Consider the following 20,064-nt stretch of genomic DNA (forward strand, 5'->3'; position numbering starts at 1 on the left):
GAAACTGAAAGAAATGTTGAGAGCTCCAGTTTAGTGGCAGTATTAGCTTTCTAAACTATAAAATAGTTATATAAAAATACTAATAAAATAAGAGTTAAAAAAATAACAAAATGTAAATACTTCAATAATAATAAAAGCCTGAATTATTTCTTATGGTAAGGGAACATCACTTGCATTCATATATTTCTTAAAACCCTTTTTCATCCATTTGTCCGATTGGTGGTTTGTGCTGAAATATGTCTCATTGATCAACATTTTTGTTTTTCTGACCACTACTTTCCAACCTATTTTCATACTGGAGCTGAATCTATTGAAAAATAGTACATACACAAATGGGCAAAAATGACTTCAAAGCTATGAATTCGTGTTTTGTGGCCACATTTTAAACTAGCACCAAAGTTGTTGTTGTTTCAGGCATGAGTCATTGAGGGTTCTGTCTCTTTTTTTTCTTTTTTTCTTTTGAGGTGCTCATGCTTGATTGGTGAAAGTCTGTTAGGAGTCACATCTGTGTGGTCAGTATCAGCCAATAGATGGAGATAAATGTAGTGCTTTGAATAGGAAATTCATGTTGCAGTGAGCTAACGGATATTAAAACAACACAATGCCTACCTGTCTTTGGATACGCAAGCTGCTTTTGGATAACTTGGTCATGCCGTGTGCACGCTCACACCGATGTGCCAGTTGACTTTTGTTGGCCTTCTCTAGTCCCTGTTGATGAGCTCCGTGATTGGGCCATGCGGTTGCCATGCGGTTGCCAGACCGCGCCCCTGCTGCGTGGTAATTGGTGTCTATGGTGTTGCCACGCGGCCATGGGGCTTTGACTGACAGCTTGGCCACCTGCCCTGCCATGACTGCCAACATGGTGTGTAAGTGGCCAAGGGGTGCGGGGTGTCATGGGCTGGCAGGGGGTGAATAGTCAGCATGTCATGAACAGGAGGGGGGAGCGGCCTGTGTTGGACAATCAGATGGGCTGATGGGAAACTCCACCAGGGTTATGGCACCTGCTTTTACGGTAGCACCTCGCAGATCGAACACAAGGCTGTTATGGAATGTGTGCCAACTCCCGAAGGAAATAATGGAGCTCTGATGAAGCCGCAGGAGGACTCCTTAGGAGAAGTTGGTCCCCCTCAAAATCCGGCTCAGGTGGTCAATGCGTAACTCTCCACAGTAATGCTTCCGGTGAAGTAGTCCACCTCAGCTCTTGTCCCCGTCAGTCAGTAGAGAATCTGTACAGCGAGATCCAATTGAGTGGACTTTCTCAATATTATTGAGAACTAAAAGCTAGTTGCCAAAAATAAATAAATAAATAAATAAATAAATAAAAACATTGCACGGCAGGTCGAGTGTTCGGGTCATTATCAAGTTGCAGCATGGAGTATCTCCCAATTGCTTTGGTTGCATATTTAATTGGCAGACAAAATGTTTCTGTCCACCTCTCAATTCATTTTGCTGCTACTGTCATGTGTTACATGATTAACAAACACAAGCAAGCCTTTCCCAGAAGCATCCAAAACATGACCTCCATTGACCTTTTTCGTAGATGTTTGGGATCAAGATGACTTTGGTCAAGGTGTATCTTTATCTAGTCAGTATATAAATAGTCAGTATATAAATATTCCTCCCAGAATTTTTGAGGCCTGTCTCTAATTTTCTGCAAATTCCAGGCTGGCATACATGAATTGCGTCATCTAATCAAATCATCTGCCACCAAGTTTTTGCAATACCTTAACTCAACTTCCTGGTTATTGCTTGTTTGCGATCTACCCGTTTGACGTTACTGCGTATGCCAGCGCTAACTTCTTTAGGATATTTTTGCTATGGTCTCTCGGCCCCCCGCCCTCCAAAACAGCCTCTCGCCGATAACTGGACCACTGTGCATTGCAGCCCAACTTGCAGTGTCCCGAGAAAGCACCACCGCAGTCGACAGATCAAAAGAGCATGAAATGAAGACAATTCGGATGCAAACTCATTGAATCCTAAAAACATATTTACGTCTTTTCAGAGTCCGGACATGATATTCCAGGTATCTTATTTCAAATCTTTTAGGTGTTAGTGTAAAGGGCGGTCTGAAAACGACTAGCACTGAATGTGTTAAGTCTATCATCGCTTTTCCCGCTATTGATCTGTTAGCTGTGCGTTAACCTGTCCACACTCCATGTTTTGGATTTTTTTACATTCATTTTTCTTAATTTGGTCAGTCTTCTATTGTGCTTTTTTTTTCTTATAAATGTTGTCGTGCCTGTGCATTTCCTCCTCTTGTACTTTCTCCCGGGTCACGCTAACCTCGCTTGTTCCCCTATCCCTTTCCTATTGTACTTTTACATCCTTGGCCAGACTTTTCAGACCCCCAAAAAGAACTCATGAAAGCCGTTTGCGTTGGCCAACCTCTCGTCTTGTTTAACCTTGCATTTGGCGATGCGGCTGGGCAGGGGTGATGTCACAAAGGAAACACTTTTCACGCACACACAGACATTCTCCACACTCATCCCAACCCTCGCCATTGTCATGTATAGTTTTGCTAATCCGGCCCTGTCGTTTCAGTATCAAATTTAACCTCCATTTGAGGGGGCCCCTCTTTCATGCTGGCCTAGTGCGTGTGTGTGCGCGCACGCGCTTTGCTTGGTGTGTTAATGGGCCCAGTCAATAGTGTGTTACAATGCGCGGGCTGGTTTGGGATTCCCATTTAAGTGTCTGGACAGGCAAGGGGGATCAGGAAAAAGGCTTTCATGTTTCAGTTAGTTAGTGGCAGTGGTTGCTATTGTTGATTAAATGAGACCATATTGAAGAATGGATATGTATCTTGACGTGACTTGTCTCCTGCTTTGGTTAGCTGTTTTGAACCACTGTGTCGGGGCCACTTCCCACGAGGATGGTCCCGACCGTGTGCGCGAGTGTTCGCATCACCCCAGGAGAGCCGGGAGTTCGTGGTTCATTAGCCACACATACACTTCCGTTCTGTTGTCAGTGGCAGCACGCACGGACACACACACGCACACACTGCATCTCAGAGTAATCAGAGTACCTAAGAGGGAGACAGGTAGCATCTGTCGTCTTCTCTTTCCCGATCTTCCCTCCCTCTGTTCTTGTGTGTCGCCCTCTTTGACGCCATTGTTTTGAACGTCTCCTGACATCATGCTGATGGGATCATGGGAAAGTTGTATTTTATAAGCCAAATCGGAATGGGTCACCCTTAGATTTTGCTACAGCTGAGAGTTGCATACTGATTTACTACTCAAATCTCATTACAGACATCTGATAATTGGGCTTTCATTGGCTTTTGTCGGAGGGAGGAATTATCTTTTAGCCTGGAATATCCTCTCCAACTTCTGGGTTGGCTGAAAGGGTTTGTGAGGAGCAGCCAACATGGCGGCGGTGGCATCTGCCTCCTCAGCTCCTTCACATGGGTTGGGTTAGCACGTAGCAAGCAGATAGGTCATTTTGGTTTTGAACAGACCCTCAGCGTTGATTAGCATATTTTTCTCCTCACGTAAAGTCCACCACCCCCACACACCTTTTTTCTTCACCAATCCCGTCTTCTGACCCTCCCACTTGCATGTGTTTGATTCCTCGGCCGTGACAAAGAGCTTCACCCTTTATCCATGTGTGTGTGTGTGTGTGTGTGTGTGTGTGTGTGTGTGTGTGTGTGTGTGTGTGTGTGTGTGTGTGTGTTGCTGAGATGGGGGGCCCTTAGATTAAGGGAAAGCTTCCTGCTCTTTATTTGTGGAGTCCTCCTGGGAGACACTTTTGGACTTGCGTTGATTCACCGTCGACGCGCGCATGCACGCACACACACACACACAAACACACACACACACACTTCTTCGTACATGCACACACTTTTAACATCTACCGTCTTTCAAACTACTCATGAACTCTATCCCAGTTGTTTAACGCCAACAATGCATGCCCACATCCCACTGAGGCCCCACAACCTGTTCACAGGAGGCGAGCACCACCGAGCTTCCTGGTTCATTTCTCTCTGCTAAACTGACCAGAACTAAGTCGGCTGGGATAACGTTCAGTGAGATGCATGTAGCCACCCACACATGCAGATGGTACAAACGGAATCAATATGACCAGAAACCCAAAGGAAATGCACATCTAAATGTGATTATCAAAAGTTTCAGGACCCCTTCAATCATGAAGCAAAGCTGTTTAAAGTGCAGATATAATGGACATATTTACCAATAGTGTTATTAATAGTTGTCCTCTTTGTGATTACCCTTTGAAAGTGTCTTAAACGGATTCACATACAGTATCTGTAGAGCATCTTTGCTTGAATAATGAACCAATCAGAAATTGTTTCAAGATCTCATTCTTCAGCATTACAACTTTTGTGATATCCTTAAAAAAATTAATTAGGAGCACGCCAAACAAATGTCTCGAAAAAGTGCGACACTTATGTACCTTCAGCCTTCAACTGGAAGAACATTTAATTGTCACTCTACTTTGCTACCGTGGAAACTTGAACAAAGATCCATCATTTGTATTCAAAGAATAATTTTCCTACCAAGTAAGTGCTGTGGGATACTTTCATATGACACACTTGACCATATTTAACTCATTCACTCCCAAAGACGTTTTTAAACGTCTTTTCAGACCTGGTCTAGAATTGGCTGGTACTGAATGAGTTAATGCACACTGTTTGCAAATCACTGGATTAGAGCAACAACACGCTTAATCTGGGAAATGTCCAATTCAATACATTACGGTCATTAACAATTGTGGATGTTTAGTTAACGCACTACTTTTACTTGACTCAGTGAGTTGGATATTGTTTGTGAGGGGAAAGTCATGGTGGAAAGAAGTGCCATCCAAACAACAGTCATTTTTAATTTGTTTGACGGGGATGAGGGCTGATAACTCCCCTATGCTGCCCCACATCGGGACTCAGGCAGAAAACGAGGCGAGCGAGTCAAAGCAAAGAAGCGGCGCTGAGCAGAATAGCGATAAGGGCTTGGATACGGCGAGTCAGAAAAAGAAAGAGAGCGAGAAGAGTGTAATATTTGATTTTGGCTCTAGGCTACGTGTTTGTCCAAAGGCTCAAAACTGTCAAGCAGCTAATCGCGGAGATGGATGCACGGCTGTGTCTGCATGCATGTGTGGAAGCATGCGAGCCCGCGGCGGGTCATTGCCACCAGCTCATAATTAATGCCAAGAACATGTGTCTGTGTGTGTTTCCGTTACAATTTCGGGATGTCAGTTAGTGTTTTGTGCCTCTTAAGAGAATACGCTGCTCTCCCCGGAGGCGCTGTTAGTGTCTCTCGTACAGATGTGCCGCGCTGCCAGTGTCAGTTTCGGTGTGTGCTCGTGTGTGTGTGCGTGTGTGTGTATCCTACTCTTATGGGAAAATAAGCTCACGCCTCAGGCTTTTAAGGTCTTCATGTTTATCTATCAGTTTTGCTTCTTCTGTTGACGAGTGCTGGGACAAAATAGCTGCATCATAATACAGTAGACGGCATTGTGGATTTCACAGTACAGTTTTGGTACACAACATTTGAACTCGATACAGTGGATGTTAGACATGTCAGACAATGGATATATAGAAGAAATTGAAGTCTACACATTTCTGTTCAAATGCCATGCTTTTAACTCATTCAATCCCAGCCATTTTCACTAGAGGAACCCCCTCAATCCCAGCGTTTTACTGGATTTTGACTGACTCTGGATTTTGACTCTTGCAAGGCCCACAAAATATTTGGTTCTAATGCTATATAAACATGGAAAATAAAGTCTAACAAAATAATGTTTGGACTCGCTTCTTTCAACAGAAAAAAATGGTTTCTATCTTTATCCATTCTTCAGCAATCAACATTACAAAATGGCTAAGTTTCGTGAAAATGGCGATTCCTGGGCAAAAAAAACGAAAAAGAGCTTTTTGTAAAAACATGCGTTTCAAGCACATGAGGCACCACTGCCACCTACCGGTCACATTTTTTACGTGATTTACAATGCAAACGACTTATTCTCATTCACAGATTGTATCAGACCCTCCTCTCTATGACGCAGAAAAAAGACGTAGACGTACAAGTATGTCCTTGGTAGGCGGGGCCTAATTTTAAAAAGATGTACAAATACGTCTCGTGGACTGAAAGAGTTAAAACAAAATGAGACCGAGATTATCATTTCAAAACGTTTCCCATCATTTGTGTGATCTCAGCTCGAAAGCAAAGTAGATGTTGGGGAAAATGCTACTTTTGTACAACTGTGTTAAAGCCAATGTTTTCTGTTTTTCCAGAAGTTGAAGAAGACGGCAACTGGCTGATTTCAGTCAAGGACAGAGAGGTATCTAGGAAGAATTCATGGTTATATGACAAATAATCTGAGTGGTTGCCTGTCACTGTCAATTGATGATGTATTTACGGTCTTTGTTTCAGGCTCAAATCTTCAACAAAGATGGGCGAGGCAGAGCAGCCGTATCGCGTGTTGTCAACAGATATTATACCGAGAAGAATGTCCGTTGCCGAAGCTGTGATAAAATGGGACATCTTTCCAAAAACTGCCCCGAACCCAAAGTCAGTGCTTCTTTTTTGGGGGCAAATTGTACATTTGTCGAGAACATGTGCACAACTGCCTAAAAAATGTTTGACTCCACAGACGCCCGTTTGCTTCCTTTGTGGCAATTCTTGTCACAAGACCACTGGGTGCCCACATAAGCACTGCAACAACTGCGGCCTTCCAGGTCACGTGCACCGTTCCTGCAATGAGAGGCCTTACTACCGCAAACAGTGCCACCGCTGCGGCATGACGGGCCACTTCTTTGATGTGAGTACAGCTTCCTGTTTTGACAGGAAACAATATTACCAATTGAGTATCGAGACTGGGCAAGCAAGGCTAGGGCTCGGGCCGCTCGCCGCGGCCCACCTCAACTCGATGCAGCCTAAGAGTAGTTGGATGCCATGTGAATCAGGTCCTTGTAAGGATTGAAATCACATACAGCCAGAGATGTAAAAATGAAAGGAGCTCAGTGATTGACGCCTACACGCGAGTTACCTGTCAGGGTTGAATGGGATCTGCAATGGTCGGCACTGGATTGCCGATGCACTTTGCTCGTAGTACTCAAATGTGCAAGTCCATTATTGCAAATTAAGAAGTAGCTTTAAGAGACTTTGAGACACAATGGTTTAAAACAAGGAAGAGAGAGAGATGACGACCTCTCTCTTTTCCTGCTTTGCCACCCAGTGTAGAAAGTAAGTTCAATGTGGGCGGATGACACCTGGCGTGTGAAATGTTCATCTTATTCAATGCTGCAGCCTGCTAAAAAGTCGATGGCAGTCGTTTCGATGTTTGACAGCCCTAATTTGAACCATGCAAACGTTTTTGACCCTGCCTCTTAAAAGAATGGAAATTGCGAATCGTTTGGAACCCGAATCAAAGCGAGGAACTGCAATCGGATCTGGAATCATTCAAATTCAAACAAGGCCCAATCCTAGTGAGGAGAATAATAAAACCCCCGCACTCTCAAACCACCAACTGATTCACAATTATTTTGTCTATGTGTATGTTCTGCTCTCTCGATTGCAAATAAGGTCATCGTAAATGGTTGGAAATTAAAACGTGGGTTTTGAAAATCCAATTCGTCGATTAACCGACAAAATAATCATCGGTTGCAGCCCGACGGCAGTCAAATATTCACTTTTGGTGACCGTTGGCAAGTGTCCTCACATTTGCTCTCAGAGTAATAATGACTCAAAGGGGGTCAGCACACGGTGCTGTTCACATTAATTGATACACTTGAGTAATTACAGCTTAGTTATGTCTCTGCCATGCTGCATATACGGGGGTAGGTGTGTGTGTGTGTTTGCTCACACTGAAGGGCGAATCTAATGAGCATCAATGACAATTATCCCACCGCAACATCCATTACCGTGCCCACCGGCACTACGGCGGCCGTAGAGCTGGAAAATGGCGCGCGTATGTAAGCAGCCAGCGTGTGTCTCGATGTGCCTCACTTTCTTTTTTTGCACTCCGTCAGTCAGTCATGTACTGTGCCCTGCGTAATGGATGAGTAACCAGGCGAACGCCAGAGGGAGACCAGCATGCGGGTTACACACCGCACCCGCCCCTTTTTCCCTCTTTCAGACAGTTTTTTCACCCACTACACCAGATTTTCCATTTTCTGTGTGTGAAAAGTTGGCTGGAAATTGTAATTAGTTTTCTTGGGTGGTAAAACTTTATTTCTTGGACTCAAAGCATGTGGGTGTGTGTTTCTGCGAGCGTGTACGCTTGTTTTAGCGCAGAAGATGGCTTTGTGCGTGTGCATGGATTTGTGTTTGTGGAGAAGTGAGAGTCAGGTCTCTGTCCCTTGGGCCTTTCTGTGTCTCTCATTAAAGACAGACGGTTGACGGAGCGCAAGTGTGTCGCTCGCCTCGCCTGTCGCCCTCGACAACAACACGCCACCCTGGCGGTCTGGAGGGAGGAACAAACGTGGGGCATGTGTGTGTGTGTGGGGGGGGGTGTCGGGAGGTTAAAAGAACGCTTGATGAGATGGCGAACGACACAGCTGTTGAAATTCACATTTATCTTTGTGTTTATGTCTGGAAAAAGTCTGGCTGCTTTAATCGGTGAGGCCACAATCTGACCAGTTTTAATTTGGCAGTTTTGTTTTTACTTTGGATCGACCCTGTCGCTGTAGAATCCATTCTTCATGGTCGTTGTGTAGAACAACTCTCAGTATGATGCTGTGCAAGTTATTCACTCACTACAACCGCAATGATAAATAAGCGTCATGTTAAATGAATATCTTTATGGCACAATGAAGCATTATCATCTTTATCTCGCTCTTGTATTCCATCTCATGATGCGCAAGTGGTTACAATGTTATGTCTGGTAAATCTACCTTTCTTCCTCACAATAGCTTTGTACTCGCAGGGTGTGTAAGTAGATAAACCTTATTGCCGGCGGCAACTGCGGCATTTTCAATTTCCCAGTGGGAAGCGGCGGCATTTGAGAGAGGATGTCGGAATGCGACGGGAACAGCGTGCCAAAGCCCCGGAGATAATGCTTTAACCACACCAGGACCGAGCGACAAGACAAAACCGACTGTCGAGAGATTCAGTCATTGGCGGAGATGTGGCTGAGGAGCGCAGGAAAGATTTGGGTTGCGGCCTGTTTTTAAACAGACCCCCCCCCCCCCCCCCGCCCTCACTATGGCACGACTTACTACACTTACAAAATGTATCCGTTTGCTTTCTAAAGTCTTTTCAGTGTTTACGAATTTAATCAACATACTGTAACTCTGTAACTTTTCTCCTCCCTACAGGCATGTCCTGAGATCTGGAGACAGTACCACGTCTCGGTGAGTGTCTTACAGTAGAACAAAACACACAACTGTCCAGAAGGATATCTTATCTTTTCTTATCTTAATGATGTGATAGCCACTGCTATCAGTACCCTGGTGTCAATATTTTACCCCCCCCCCCCCCCCAAAAAAAACAACCACACACACTTGAAATCTCCCACATGTGGGGAAATAAACTGAGGTTGAACCTTTTGGCCATCGTTCCAAAAATATATGTTGGGCACAAACACATAACTGCTCATCACCAAAGGAACACCATACCTACAAGGAATTATGCTTTCTCTTCAACTGGAACCAAGTCCTTTGTCAAGGAGTAGGCAACTTTGATTAGTTCCAAATAGCAGTCAGTGCTAGTGTAAAACCTTCAGGATACTGCTGGAAAAAAAGTCATCATAATCATATGTATAATCATATTAATGTCAGGAAAGCCTACTCGCAGCTGAAATTTATTTGGGGTTAATCCGGGGCACTTGAGGTGTGCGTTGGCTCCCATTTAACGTAAGTTTAAATGTGATTGGTGAATTCTGAACACAGTCACATCCTCAGTTGTGCAACCACAAAGTTTTTCTTTTTAACTTCTCAAAAAGAGTTCTCCCTTGTCCCCTGTTTGGATAATAATACAGATTACAAGTTACATTAATGGTGGTAAAAGTTTCGCATGTCTCATTATTTTACACCAAAACTTTCGGGGGGTCTAGACTCTCTATACATCTATCTCTCTCACTTTTTCACCATTTTTCTGCACACTACCAGGTTGCGATTGTCACATGGAATACATCCAACCAAAAGTATTCTTCTATACAACAGATGTTGCCCCCCCCCCACCCCAGGAATACTTGGAGTCATGAGTGTTTTGCCTGAAATGCTACGTGCTAAACCTCAGCTTTACAGATGCCCTGGGTACTTTTTAGTCGGTGAAACGGTGTCGTGTCATTATAAAGGCAATTACCGCCCCCTAGTGGCCACACATGTTATATACTTTTGTCCTGTTGGAGGTGTGACATTTACAGTGTAAAGTCAAGTGGAGACAGACCTGGAGAGTAATTGGACCATAGCTGTATTATATTTAGGAGCCAAACTATTTGAGGAAATGCGGTGTCCTAACTGCTAACTGCCTCATTGAGATATTTTGCCTTTCGGCGTGGTTCTACGTGCATTGTGTACGTGTGTGGGCTTGCGGTTTTATAGTACAAATGTTTTACAGTTAAAGCGGCAATGCCAACAGGAAGCCGTATTTGCCTGTGGGGGGGGGGACTTTTCTGGAAAGAGAAGTACTTCGCTCCGTGTGTGTGTGTGTAGGAGAGGGTGTGATATAGACCTCAGCCTAAGAGAAAAGAGCAGCTTGTTTGTCAATTAAAAGATGTGATAAAGCATGAAATGTGCTGCCAGCGCCACACGGGACAAACAAGTGAGAAAGAGGCAAGAGTGTGTATTTGCATATATCTCTCTGCGTATCCTCTGTATGTGTGTGCATGCTCGGGGAGGTCTGTCACTCTCCTCTGTGGAGATTAATTAGCAGGGGCTGTCTCGTGAAAAGGCAGCATCGTTAGTGTCGGGGTAGCGCGACTGCAAAGTTCCTGGGGAGACGCCGGCTTAAAAAGACAGGATTCGAGTTGAATGTTCATATTAGCGCGTTAGCATGGGATGTCCTTTGCTCTCGGGCACTTTAATTCGAGACCACAAAGGCGAGGAAATGAATGTCACCTCACAAGATGGTGCAACCGTTGAACGTTTGTGTGGCGGCATGTTTTAACGGGTGGTGGATTATGACCCAGGTCTAATTGAAGTATTTAAGCCGTTTATGCACAGGGAACAGAAGGTCGTTACACATCCAAACTGGCACGGTGCTTCAGCGGGGTCTGCACAACCCCCCCTCACCCTCCCAAAAGCACTTGCACTAGCACACGCTCACACTCTGCATGCATACACGGGCACGGGGCTTCCTTCTGTTTAAGACAGCCTCATTTTATTCATGATGCCGCTTATGACCCTGAACTCCCCAATGTGAGAAGGTGTGTGTGTGTGTGCGTGTGTGTGTGTGAGCTTTGGGAGATGCGACTCTGTCACCTTCCGCTGGGCTCAGCCAGGTGTGAAAAGGCATTCTGTCAGACCTCCCCCTGCAACTGCTCCTTCCTGTGTGTTTGTGTGCATGTGCACGTACGCTCGGTCCGTTTCTCTTCGCGAGTGTGTGTGTTGTCTGAGTGCACCTGGCCTTCAGCTAACAAACTCCTTCAAACCGCACAGTTATGACCACAATGCCCTGGGGTGCTTACTGAGAACATACTGCGATGTCCTCATACATGCACAAAAATATTTTGAGCAGCTATTGGAGTAAAAGTTCATCCTATATGTTCTCAGGCGTTATCTGCTTTGAAAACCTCGTGTAACATCTTAAGATGTAGTCATTTCTTTCTATTTGTAGTGCACTGCCCATTTGCCCGTCTTTCTTTCTTGCAGTTCTCGTTTTTCGATAGGCTTTGAAAAGGATCATTGCGAAATACTTGAACATTATTTTTGTCGTCAGATTGCATGTGCCGCTACCACACCGTCCATCTTCTCGTGGACAAACCCAAGTTAAGTCCATCCGTCCGTTCATTTTCTGATCCGCTTAATCCTCAGAAGGGTCGCAGGCTCCAGCCTTTCCCAGCTGTCTCCGGGCAGTAGGCGGGGGACACCCTGAACCGGGTTGCCAGCCAATCGCAGGGGAGACAGAGACAAACAACCATCCGCACTCACACTCACACCTCGGGACAATTTGAGTGTTCAATCAGCCTGCCGTGCCAACCCATGCAGGTTAAGTCCATCAGAGTAAATATCGTCAGAGATATGGGTATTTTATTGCTTATGCTCAAGACTTGCTCAAGTAAAAATTGGCTTTTTTCGATGATGATAATGTCTGGGTGTTACACTCATATACATCACTCAGATACACTCATTGATCATATACTCAACATTGGATTTAGGATATCTGGCGGGGGTGAGGGGGGGGGGGGGCAGAGAAAGTGATGTAGCTGGGGGAGAAGGGGTGGAATTCCGGAACCCAACATGGGGAGGGACTCTAGGTAGAAGACAAATGTGAAGGATGGAAAAAGACTGGCCTTATGCACGGGCAAGAGTGTCCTTTTATACACGTATAGATCATGCATCAATAAACAGGTGCGCGCACACACATGAACCTCAGTCACTTTCTTCCTTTTCTTCTGCCGGGAGCCTTTTGTGCACCGTCGCAACTGGGGTGTCCCTTGTGACTGCTGGGGGACAATCAAAGGCAATGCGGTACCTGTTCATCATTTTTCTGTGAAAAGGAAGTCCGTTTGCCCAATTCTTTTGTCGTAACTTTTTGAAAATGCGTTATGGAGTTCTTAACTCAGCTCAACATATGGGAATGAAATGTTAAAACGGCAGGGCCTCGGAGGCGCATCAGGAACAAGGTCGGCGCTGGAAGCAGAGAGAGTGAGCAACTCTGTGAGCATAGGTTTTGTCTTGGCTTAGGTATGATGCGATGCTGTGTGTTTTTGTGTTTTGAGTCTTTGGTCATGGTGCTCAAACGCACAGTATGTAAAATACAATTTGGGAGTGTTTCTCAAAGTTTGGTACTTGTAGTGGTATGTGGGCTCCCTCTCTTGCTACCTGAAAGAATCACTGGCTAATTACAATTCAGTTGTATTTAACAATGCATTTGTGCATACATTTTTAGAAACGGTTTTTAAACTCTTCTCTTGATACATTTGTAATGTACTGTGTGTATAATACATTTTAATGGAATCTGTTTTTCAGTACAGTGTTTTAATTTTCCAATAAGGTCATGTTCAAATTATGCATAATATTACAGTAGACAACATTAATATTACATTGTTCTTATGAACAGTTGGGTCTACTACACTCCCATATTTAAATATTTGTCATGGTGATGATACTTAGAGAGGGAAGTATTATTTTTAGGTGGTACTTGGTCTCAGAGATTGCTAACCATTGGCCTAATGGTTCGCATTGTCTTACTGACAGTGACAGTACTGTACTGTATAAGGTATTGGGTTCAAATCTTGGCTCTAGCCGTTCTCCGTGGGTCTTGATTGATCTGTCCGTGCTTGCCTGGGTTTTCCTCGAGTACTCCAGATTCCTCCCACTTTCGAAAAAGGATGGATGGCAAAATCAATCTGATAAATGAACCTGTTCTCTTTTAGTCTGGGTTTGAGTCCCCTAAATGGCTGGAGATTATAAACACAGGAAATTAACAATGTAAATAGAGGTATTGGCAGTTTAACGTTTGCTGTTTTTACCAAACTCAATTAATTGTCAGACAGTGAAAAGGAAATGCATTATTTTCTCCGTCTTTAATCGGCGCTCCCAAACTGCAGTGTTAGAGCGCACTCCAGTGGTTCAACTCGGAACTGCATTCCAATCCGAAGAATGAACTTCGCACTGGTGTTTCTTGAAAGTTGTTAATTGTAACCGTTGGATCCTTTAATTCAACTTTAACCATCTTCAAAGTCTCTGTGTTTAAGACATGTCCTATGTGTCTCCATAAGGGAGAATTTAATTGAGGGCTTGGCTCTATTTGTAAATGCCCTATTTTACACTAACATCATCTGCATAAAAATAATAACAAAAGGCACTTTGCCTTAATTCCAAAGAATATCTTTTTTTTTTTTTAACGCTCATATAAATGAGTGAAGCAACCAACAAATACACCATTCACTAATGACTGCATCACTTTTAGAATGTTATATAAACTTTGTCTTAAATTATGTTTTGGCTATAGATGCAAGGATACACGGTTGTTGATTTTTGTACAGGTGTTTTTGCATTCTCTGCTTGGTTGTACATGACGATGTGCACGCACGTACACACACATGCACACGCATCGAAAGGTGCCGTGTTATCAGACGTCTCGCAGGCTTTGCAGGTCTTTGTGCCTTTCCGCTTAGCTGGATGGTTTCGATTTTGTGCAGCGTGGAGTTGATTGGCAGAGTTGTAGAAAGAAGGTTTCGCCTCCTGACCAGACCAGAGGAGATTGTATTACTTGTCATTGTCATCCAAAACACGATGGAATAATCAAACAAGTGTGTTCGATGATGACCATTTGCGGTTTAAATGTCTTTCTTTGGTCTGTTTGTAGCAGTGTGTCTTGATGTTTTGTTTGTTATTAACAATTAATATTTTGCATATTTCTCCATTTGCACATTTCTGCCGACTCTACTTCTTATCTCCCGATGTATTTCCTGATAAATCACAGCTCGAGTTCAAACTCTTTGCTCACTAATACAGTATGCACAGTGACATGCCGATCTCTCTCTCTCTCTCTCTCTCTCTCTCTCTCTCTCTCTCTCTCTCATCCACTCACTCATCCACTCACTCATGATGAGCTCTCTGCTTTGGTGTTGCAAACCTGTTCTCTGTGATCAAGTGTGCAGGTTTGGTCCCTTGTTGGCCCTGTAACAAATGCAAACCTCTCCCAAATGCTCCAGTAACATATGCAAAGCGGTGCCACTCTCTCCATCCCGCTTATTCCTGCCCCTGTACACACACACACACACACACACACACACACACGTCTGGTTTGTGTGCGTGTGTGTGTGCGCGTGTGTGTTTTCCTTCCGGTTGTCGTTTGTAACAGTCTTAGCTTTGTGTTGGTCGAAGGATTATCACGGCTTTGCCACCAGCAGCCAAGCAAGGACCTGAGGAGAGTGGGGCTTAAAAGGACAGAGTGCTGTAGTGTCCAGACAACTGTGGGAACACCGCGCGTGCTCGTGTGTGTGCGTGCCACGGTTGGCTGGTTGGCCATGTCGACACAGCGAAGCCTTTAGCTCGAAGCTTCTGGTTCTGCCTTCTATCCACGCCCTGCCTAAACTGTGTGTTCTGTCTCCCCTTTTTACTGAACGGCTCAAGTATCGCTGCTCCACAAAGTCCTCATGTCATCTCAGCAGGAAGTGGATCACATTGTTCTTGCCGCCAATGCACCCAGACTCAATCTGTGCTTTCATGCGGAGAGATGTTGAGTAAAGCGGATCTGCTTAGGCCACTTGTCATTTTGGGGTTTCATGGAGGATGAAGTAAAATGTTCAGGAGATGGTGTCATTTTTTTTTTTTAATCCTGAACACCGTGGATAATTGCAATGCTGACTGAAACCACCAAAATATTTGTGCGCACTTCATCAAGATCATTTTTTGTTGTTGTTGTTTTTTTTTTTTTGTTTTTTTTTTAGTTATGCCAGTGCTAAACAAATTGCAAGACTGGTCCATTGCAAGTGCTGGGCACCTTCAGAGTTTGAACGACCACTATGTACAATGTCACATGAGATGTCAACATCGCTTAACACAGCTCACTTCAGCAAGTATCTAAGGGTTTGCTGTAGCTTCGGATTTTTGCGGCTTTGTTGAATAAGCGACGTCAGCAAGGAAAGTTAAGGGAAAGAATATATCGCTGCCGTCAGGTGGCATCCTTGCATCTTCCAGACGGTCACTTTTCAACAACCCCTTTTCAAAAAAAAAAAACTAACAAACAAACCTGGCTCCTTGATTTGCGAACTTTACATCATCAAACAAGGGCAAGCTATTTTCAAACTTTTAAACCGTTCAGAGTAAAAGACTAACATCCAACTCATAACTCATCAATAGTATAAATTTGTAATATGTATGTATGTGCACACAACCAGTGTCCCAGAAATGACCGAATTGTTAGAGGTTCACAGTAAACTTGATTGAATAGATGTATGCGGGATTTTATTTACCATTGATAACTTCTGAAGCAACATTTGTCCGGTTCTTGAATCTTTTCTTCTCGCTATGTTAATAGTAATTACCAGAAGATTCCAAACTCTCAGTTGAACGATTTAGAGGGATACTAAACTTACTCTGCCCCTTTCACCAGTAAAATGTTTACATTTTGTGTATATTGAATTTGATAACTTCATTATTTTTTTTCATGGACAGTTATGAATGACACACAGAGACACAGAGCCTTTTTGGAGAGAATGAGGAACAAAGTCTGAATTTGTCCAAAATGGTTCCTGTTCTATCTACTCCATTGACTGCTGACCCACAGTGAGGGCAAGTCTCCCTAGCTCATGTGTGACCCGACAGGCTGCAGTTTAGAAAGTGTTGATGCACGGTTTCGTCGGGTCTTTAGAATAACTTAAAGTGTCTACCAATTGTGGGTGGAATAAGAGAGGCAGGAAGAAAGAGAATCACAAACTCTCTGTCCACAAGTTCGATCTACCCGATTCGGGGATTGGAGTTGGGGGGTCTATGTGTTGGATCCTAGCAAGTTGAGATAACACAAGCCCAAGGTCAGAGTTGCAACGACATTGGAAAACCTTTTCCTTGAACGCTGAATAGGATGAGGGGCAGGGCGGGTAGAGGTCGGCGGGGGTTGAGATGACGAGAACTGTGATCTCTTTGGCGTGCGTGTGTGTCTACATGTTCACTGTGTGCGCGTGTGCATGTGAGTGAGCATGCAAGAGGTCTGTGATCTCCTGGCTTTTGTGATGGAGATACTGTAGGCCCGGCCGGTTTGACCCGATAATGACGCAAAGCTCTAATAGCATTCATCCTTTCTCCCGCAAAACTACTCAAGCGTTAAAGAGGGAGAGAGGGAGGGATGCGGGGAGAGATGGAGAGAGAGAAGCTGGGAAGAGTCTGCTAACGCTAGCTGTGGTTAAGAAATGACATGGGCCTCATATTGTGATCTCTGAATGAGGGGGCATCTTTAGAAGTGTGTGTGTGTGTGTGTGTGTGTGCGTGTGTGTGTGCTTGTGTGTGTGTGTGTGTGTGCTTGTGTGTGTGTGTGTGTGTGTGTAAAACACATCAGCAGTAAATACACTGTGCTGTGTCTCTGCTCTTGCTCTTTATCAGTGTATATTTGCTGTGCTTACTGGAGCATGCAAGGCTTTCACAGCCCTGGCCCATCAGGGACAGGACCCCATCACACACACACACACCACACACACTTATCATCCGGGGGTCATTACAGGCGCCTACCTATAGCCGCGGTAATCAGTGGTTTATATCGGCGTCCATATTCACTACAGAGGCCGGTATCAATAGCATGGGAATGATGGGAGAGAAGAGAAAGATTAAAGCGCATTGTATCCAGCAGGCTTATTATTCGATCACAACTCGAGAGTCATTTTGAATGTTAAACCTTCTTGTCCAAGTTTCTTTCAATCGTGTTCTTCTGTGCTTAGACCAAGGTGGGTCCTCCTCAAAAGCCGCAGCGGGAACACAATAGCCGAAGACCGGCATACTGCTACAACTGTTCCAAAAAGGGTCACTTTGGCCACGTGAGTAATACCGTGCTGTATATCGTGTGTTTTCAATGCGTGGATGCACGATGTGTATTAAAACTTTCTGCTCTTAGAATTCTCTTAATGCGCACTTTTGATTGCTAAATTTTAATGACATGGACAACTAAGGCTGCTTTTTGTGTGTGCCTCAGGGGTGCACCCAGCAGAGGATGTTCAAATGGACATATGCTACCAACCCTGGCATCAATTATTACGACACCTCGATAGATGTCAAACGCAGACAAAACAGACTGAAGAGCAAGGCTGAAGGTTGGTCACACGGCAAAGGAATACATCAGGCATTTGAAGCAATTATGTACGAATGTGAATCACAAAATTCAAGGCAATTTTGCCAGAATTTCATCAGATTCTTAATCTATAGAACTTGATTAGACAAGCATATATGCTTAGAGGCAATCTAAGGTGATCCACTGCCAGAAGTGTATTACATTAATATAATCACAGTCCTCCCATTAGCTAAATCAGGTCACAAAAATATTTAGAAAAAACATCTTCGGTATGATACAGTGTGGCGTTGTTTTTGAATTAATAATATTATTGTCCCCCCATCCCAGAACTGAAGAAAATTGGCTTTATGCCCGACAATTCTCAGACTTGGCTTACTAATGGATCACCGAAGAAGAAACAAAAAATCAGCCATGCAACCAATGGTCACCTCTTCAACACTAAATTGGACAGGACTGCTTGCAACCCCAAAGCCACGCGCAACCATATATTTTTTAATGACGGCAGTGACTCTGAGGCTGCACTCTTTCCCAAAAATAAGTTTAACAAGCACCGACGACAAGCGAGCGCAGGGAAACAGTGGAAGCCCAAGAGAGCGGTGCCGAAGGAACGACCCGCGCTGCCCAAACTCATCGTAGATGACGGGGGAGATTTTCCCAGAGGAAAAGGTGGAGGAGTGAAACCCAAGAAGAAGAGTAAGAAGAACAAACAAGGTTCAGCAGCGGAGCTCAAAGATGATTTTAGGACAGTACCTGGCAAGACGAAGAAAGACAAACATGAAAAGAGAAATCGATGTAAAAAAATGGCTGTAAAGATGTATCCAACAGATGAGAACCTGTTTAACATAAAGCAAAGGAAATGCAAGCGATAGCAGTGTGTAGCATTAGCCTCTCTAGGTGCCCGATTGTTTGAGTGTGTGTCAGGGCTCCTAACGGGGTCCGACGTTCACGGTGACCACGTGAATGAGTCGGGTCACCCAGCGTTCACAGATGCTGGCCCGACTGGGCCTCCAGCACAAGTTTAATAAATGAATGAGACAAAATCAACACGTTCTTGATTTTTTAGTGTCTAGTATTCAATATTTGGTGTTATCACTTAAATTGATCGGAAATCATCGCTGCTCTTTTTACTCTCGTTGTGCACATTAGATAGCCCCCATTCATTGACACATGGCGTGCGACATACAAGCGTGCGCATTCTCCACTCGGTCTACATGCTTCACCATTTCATCCACCAGTAGGTGAATATATTTCGTTTTAAATTTTAAGTTTTGGTCTAAATCTTAATGTCTATATACTGGGGAGTGGAGTGTGGATATTTTTTTTAATAAGTGGCTGCCTTGATACCCCATACTTGCGTGCATTTTAGCCGCTGAGACGACGCGCTTCGTTTCACCCACAGGAAGGCCGACATATATAACTGAAGTGTGGTTTTAAATTAGGGGCAGTGTCTGTTCTGGCAGGACCACTTCAACTTGGCTCAGGGTGGCCCGACTATGACCATCCCAAAAGGGCCTAATATCGGACCCTGGCTGTTAGTAATTTTGCATTAACAAAAGTCTTGTGTTAATTTGTTCTGTTCATTCCTGTTTCAATTCAATTTGTCTCCATTAAACCAAAATAAATTGTATGTTATTTTGTTCTGTTCATTCCCGTTTCAATTCAGTTTGTCTCCTTTGAACAAAATAAATTGTTGCTTATTGGCATTTATTCCTTTTTTTGGTTTTGCTTTCTCACGTTGTTAAACTAAAATAGCTTGGCTCTTAAAGATAAATGTTTTTATGCCGCAGGTTTTTAATCATTTTCTGCTGCTTGGACTTGGAAACAAAGACAAACATTTTTGTTCTCTGTAGAATTGCCAACAGTAGTGCTTTGAACTCCTCGCCAACTGACTTTTTTGAGATACGACAAACGCCGTCTGGGCAAAATTTTTGCTTTGACTTGTGTATTTAAAACAGCCTTAGCTTTGGTTTAGGAAGGTCTTCTTAGATTAACACGAAGAAACAACTCAAACCGCCTGCTAAGTACCGATACTGTTGATCCATTGTTAGGTGTCTTGGTCTCATGATGTCAAAATGTTAATGAACAGCATGATTAGGACGACTGTTTAAACACCTGCTCTAGTTGAACCAGGACATTTATTTATTCAATATCAAATACCTGCTGTGAATTTTGCAGTTAAACTCATTAGAGAACAACAACCTGTGCAAAATGTACTGAAACATTTAACAGT

The 20,064-nt window shown here is 43.9% G+C and overlaps 1 protein-coding gene across 5 annotated transcripts in view; it reads left to right on the forward strand.

Annotated features, from left to right (window-relative positions):
- zcchc7 (zinc finger, CCHC domain containing 7) overlaps positions 1-19,480 on the forward strand; it is a 38,740-nt gene extending 19,260 nt beyond the window's left edge. For 4 of the 5 annotated variants that reach the window (XM_052084256.1, XM_052084255.1, XM_052084257.1 and 1 more), the window contains 7 exons: positions 6,239-6,285; positions 6,378-6,515; positions 6,598-6,765; positions 9,263-9,298; positions 17,488-17,583; positions 17,739-17,856; positions 18,162-19,480. In XM_052084256.1, the coding sequence (XP_051940216.1) occupies positions 6,239-6,285; positions 6,378-6,515; positions 6,598-6,765; positions 9,263-9,298; positions 17,488-17,583; positions 17,739-17,856; positions 18,162-18,703 (1,145 nt within the window). In that variant the 3' untranslated portion in view covers positions 18,704-19,480. The remainder of the gene's footprint in view (positions 1-6,238; positions 6,286-6,377; positions 6,516-6,597; positions 6,766-9,262; positions 9,299-17,487; positions 17,584-17,738; positions 17,857-18,161) is intronic. The other variant, XM_052084259.1, reaches the window with a different exon arrangement.
- The last annotated feature ends 584 nt before the right edge of the window (positions 19,481-20,064 follow it).

Source organism: Hippocampus zosterae, chromosome 13 (assembly GCF_025434085.1).
Source record: "Hippocampus zosterae strain Florida chromosome 13, ASM2543408v3, whole genome shotgun sequence".
Lineage (NCBI taxonomy): Eukaryota > Metazoa > Chordata > Actinopteri > Syngnathiformes > Syngnathidae > Hippocampus > Hippocampus zosterae.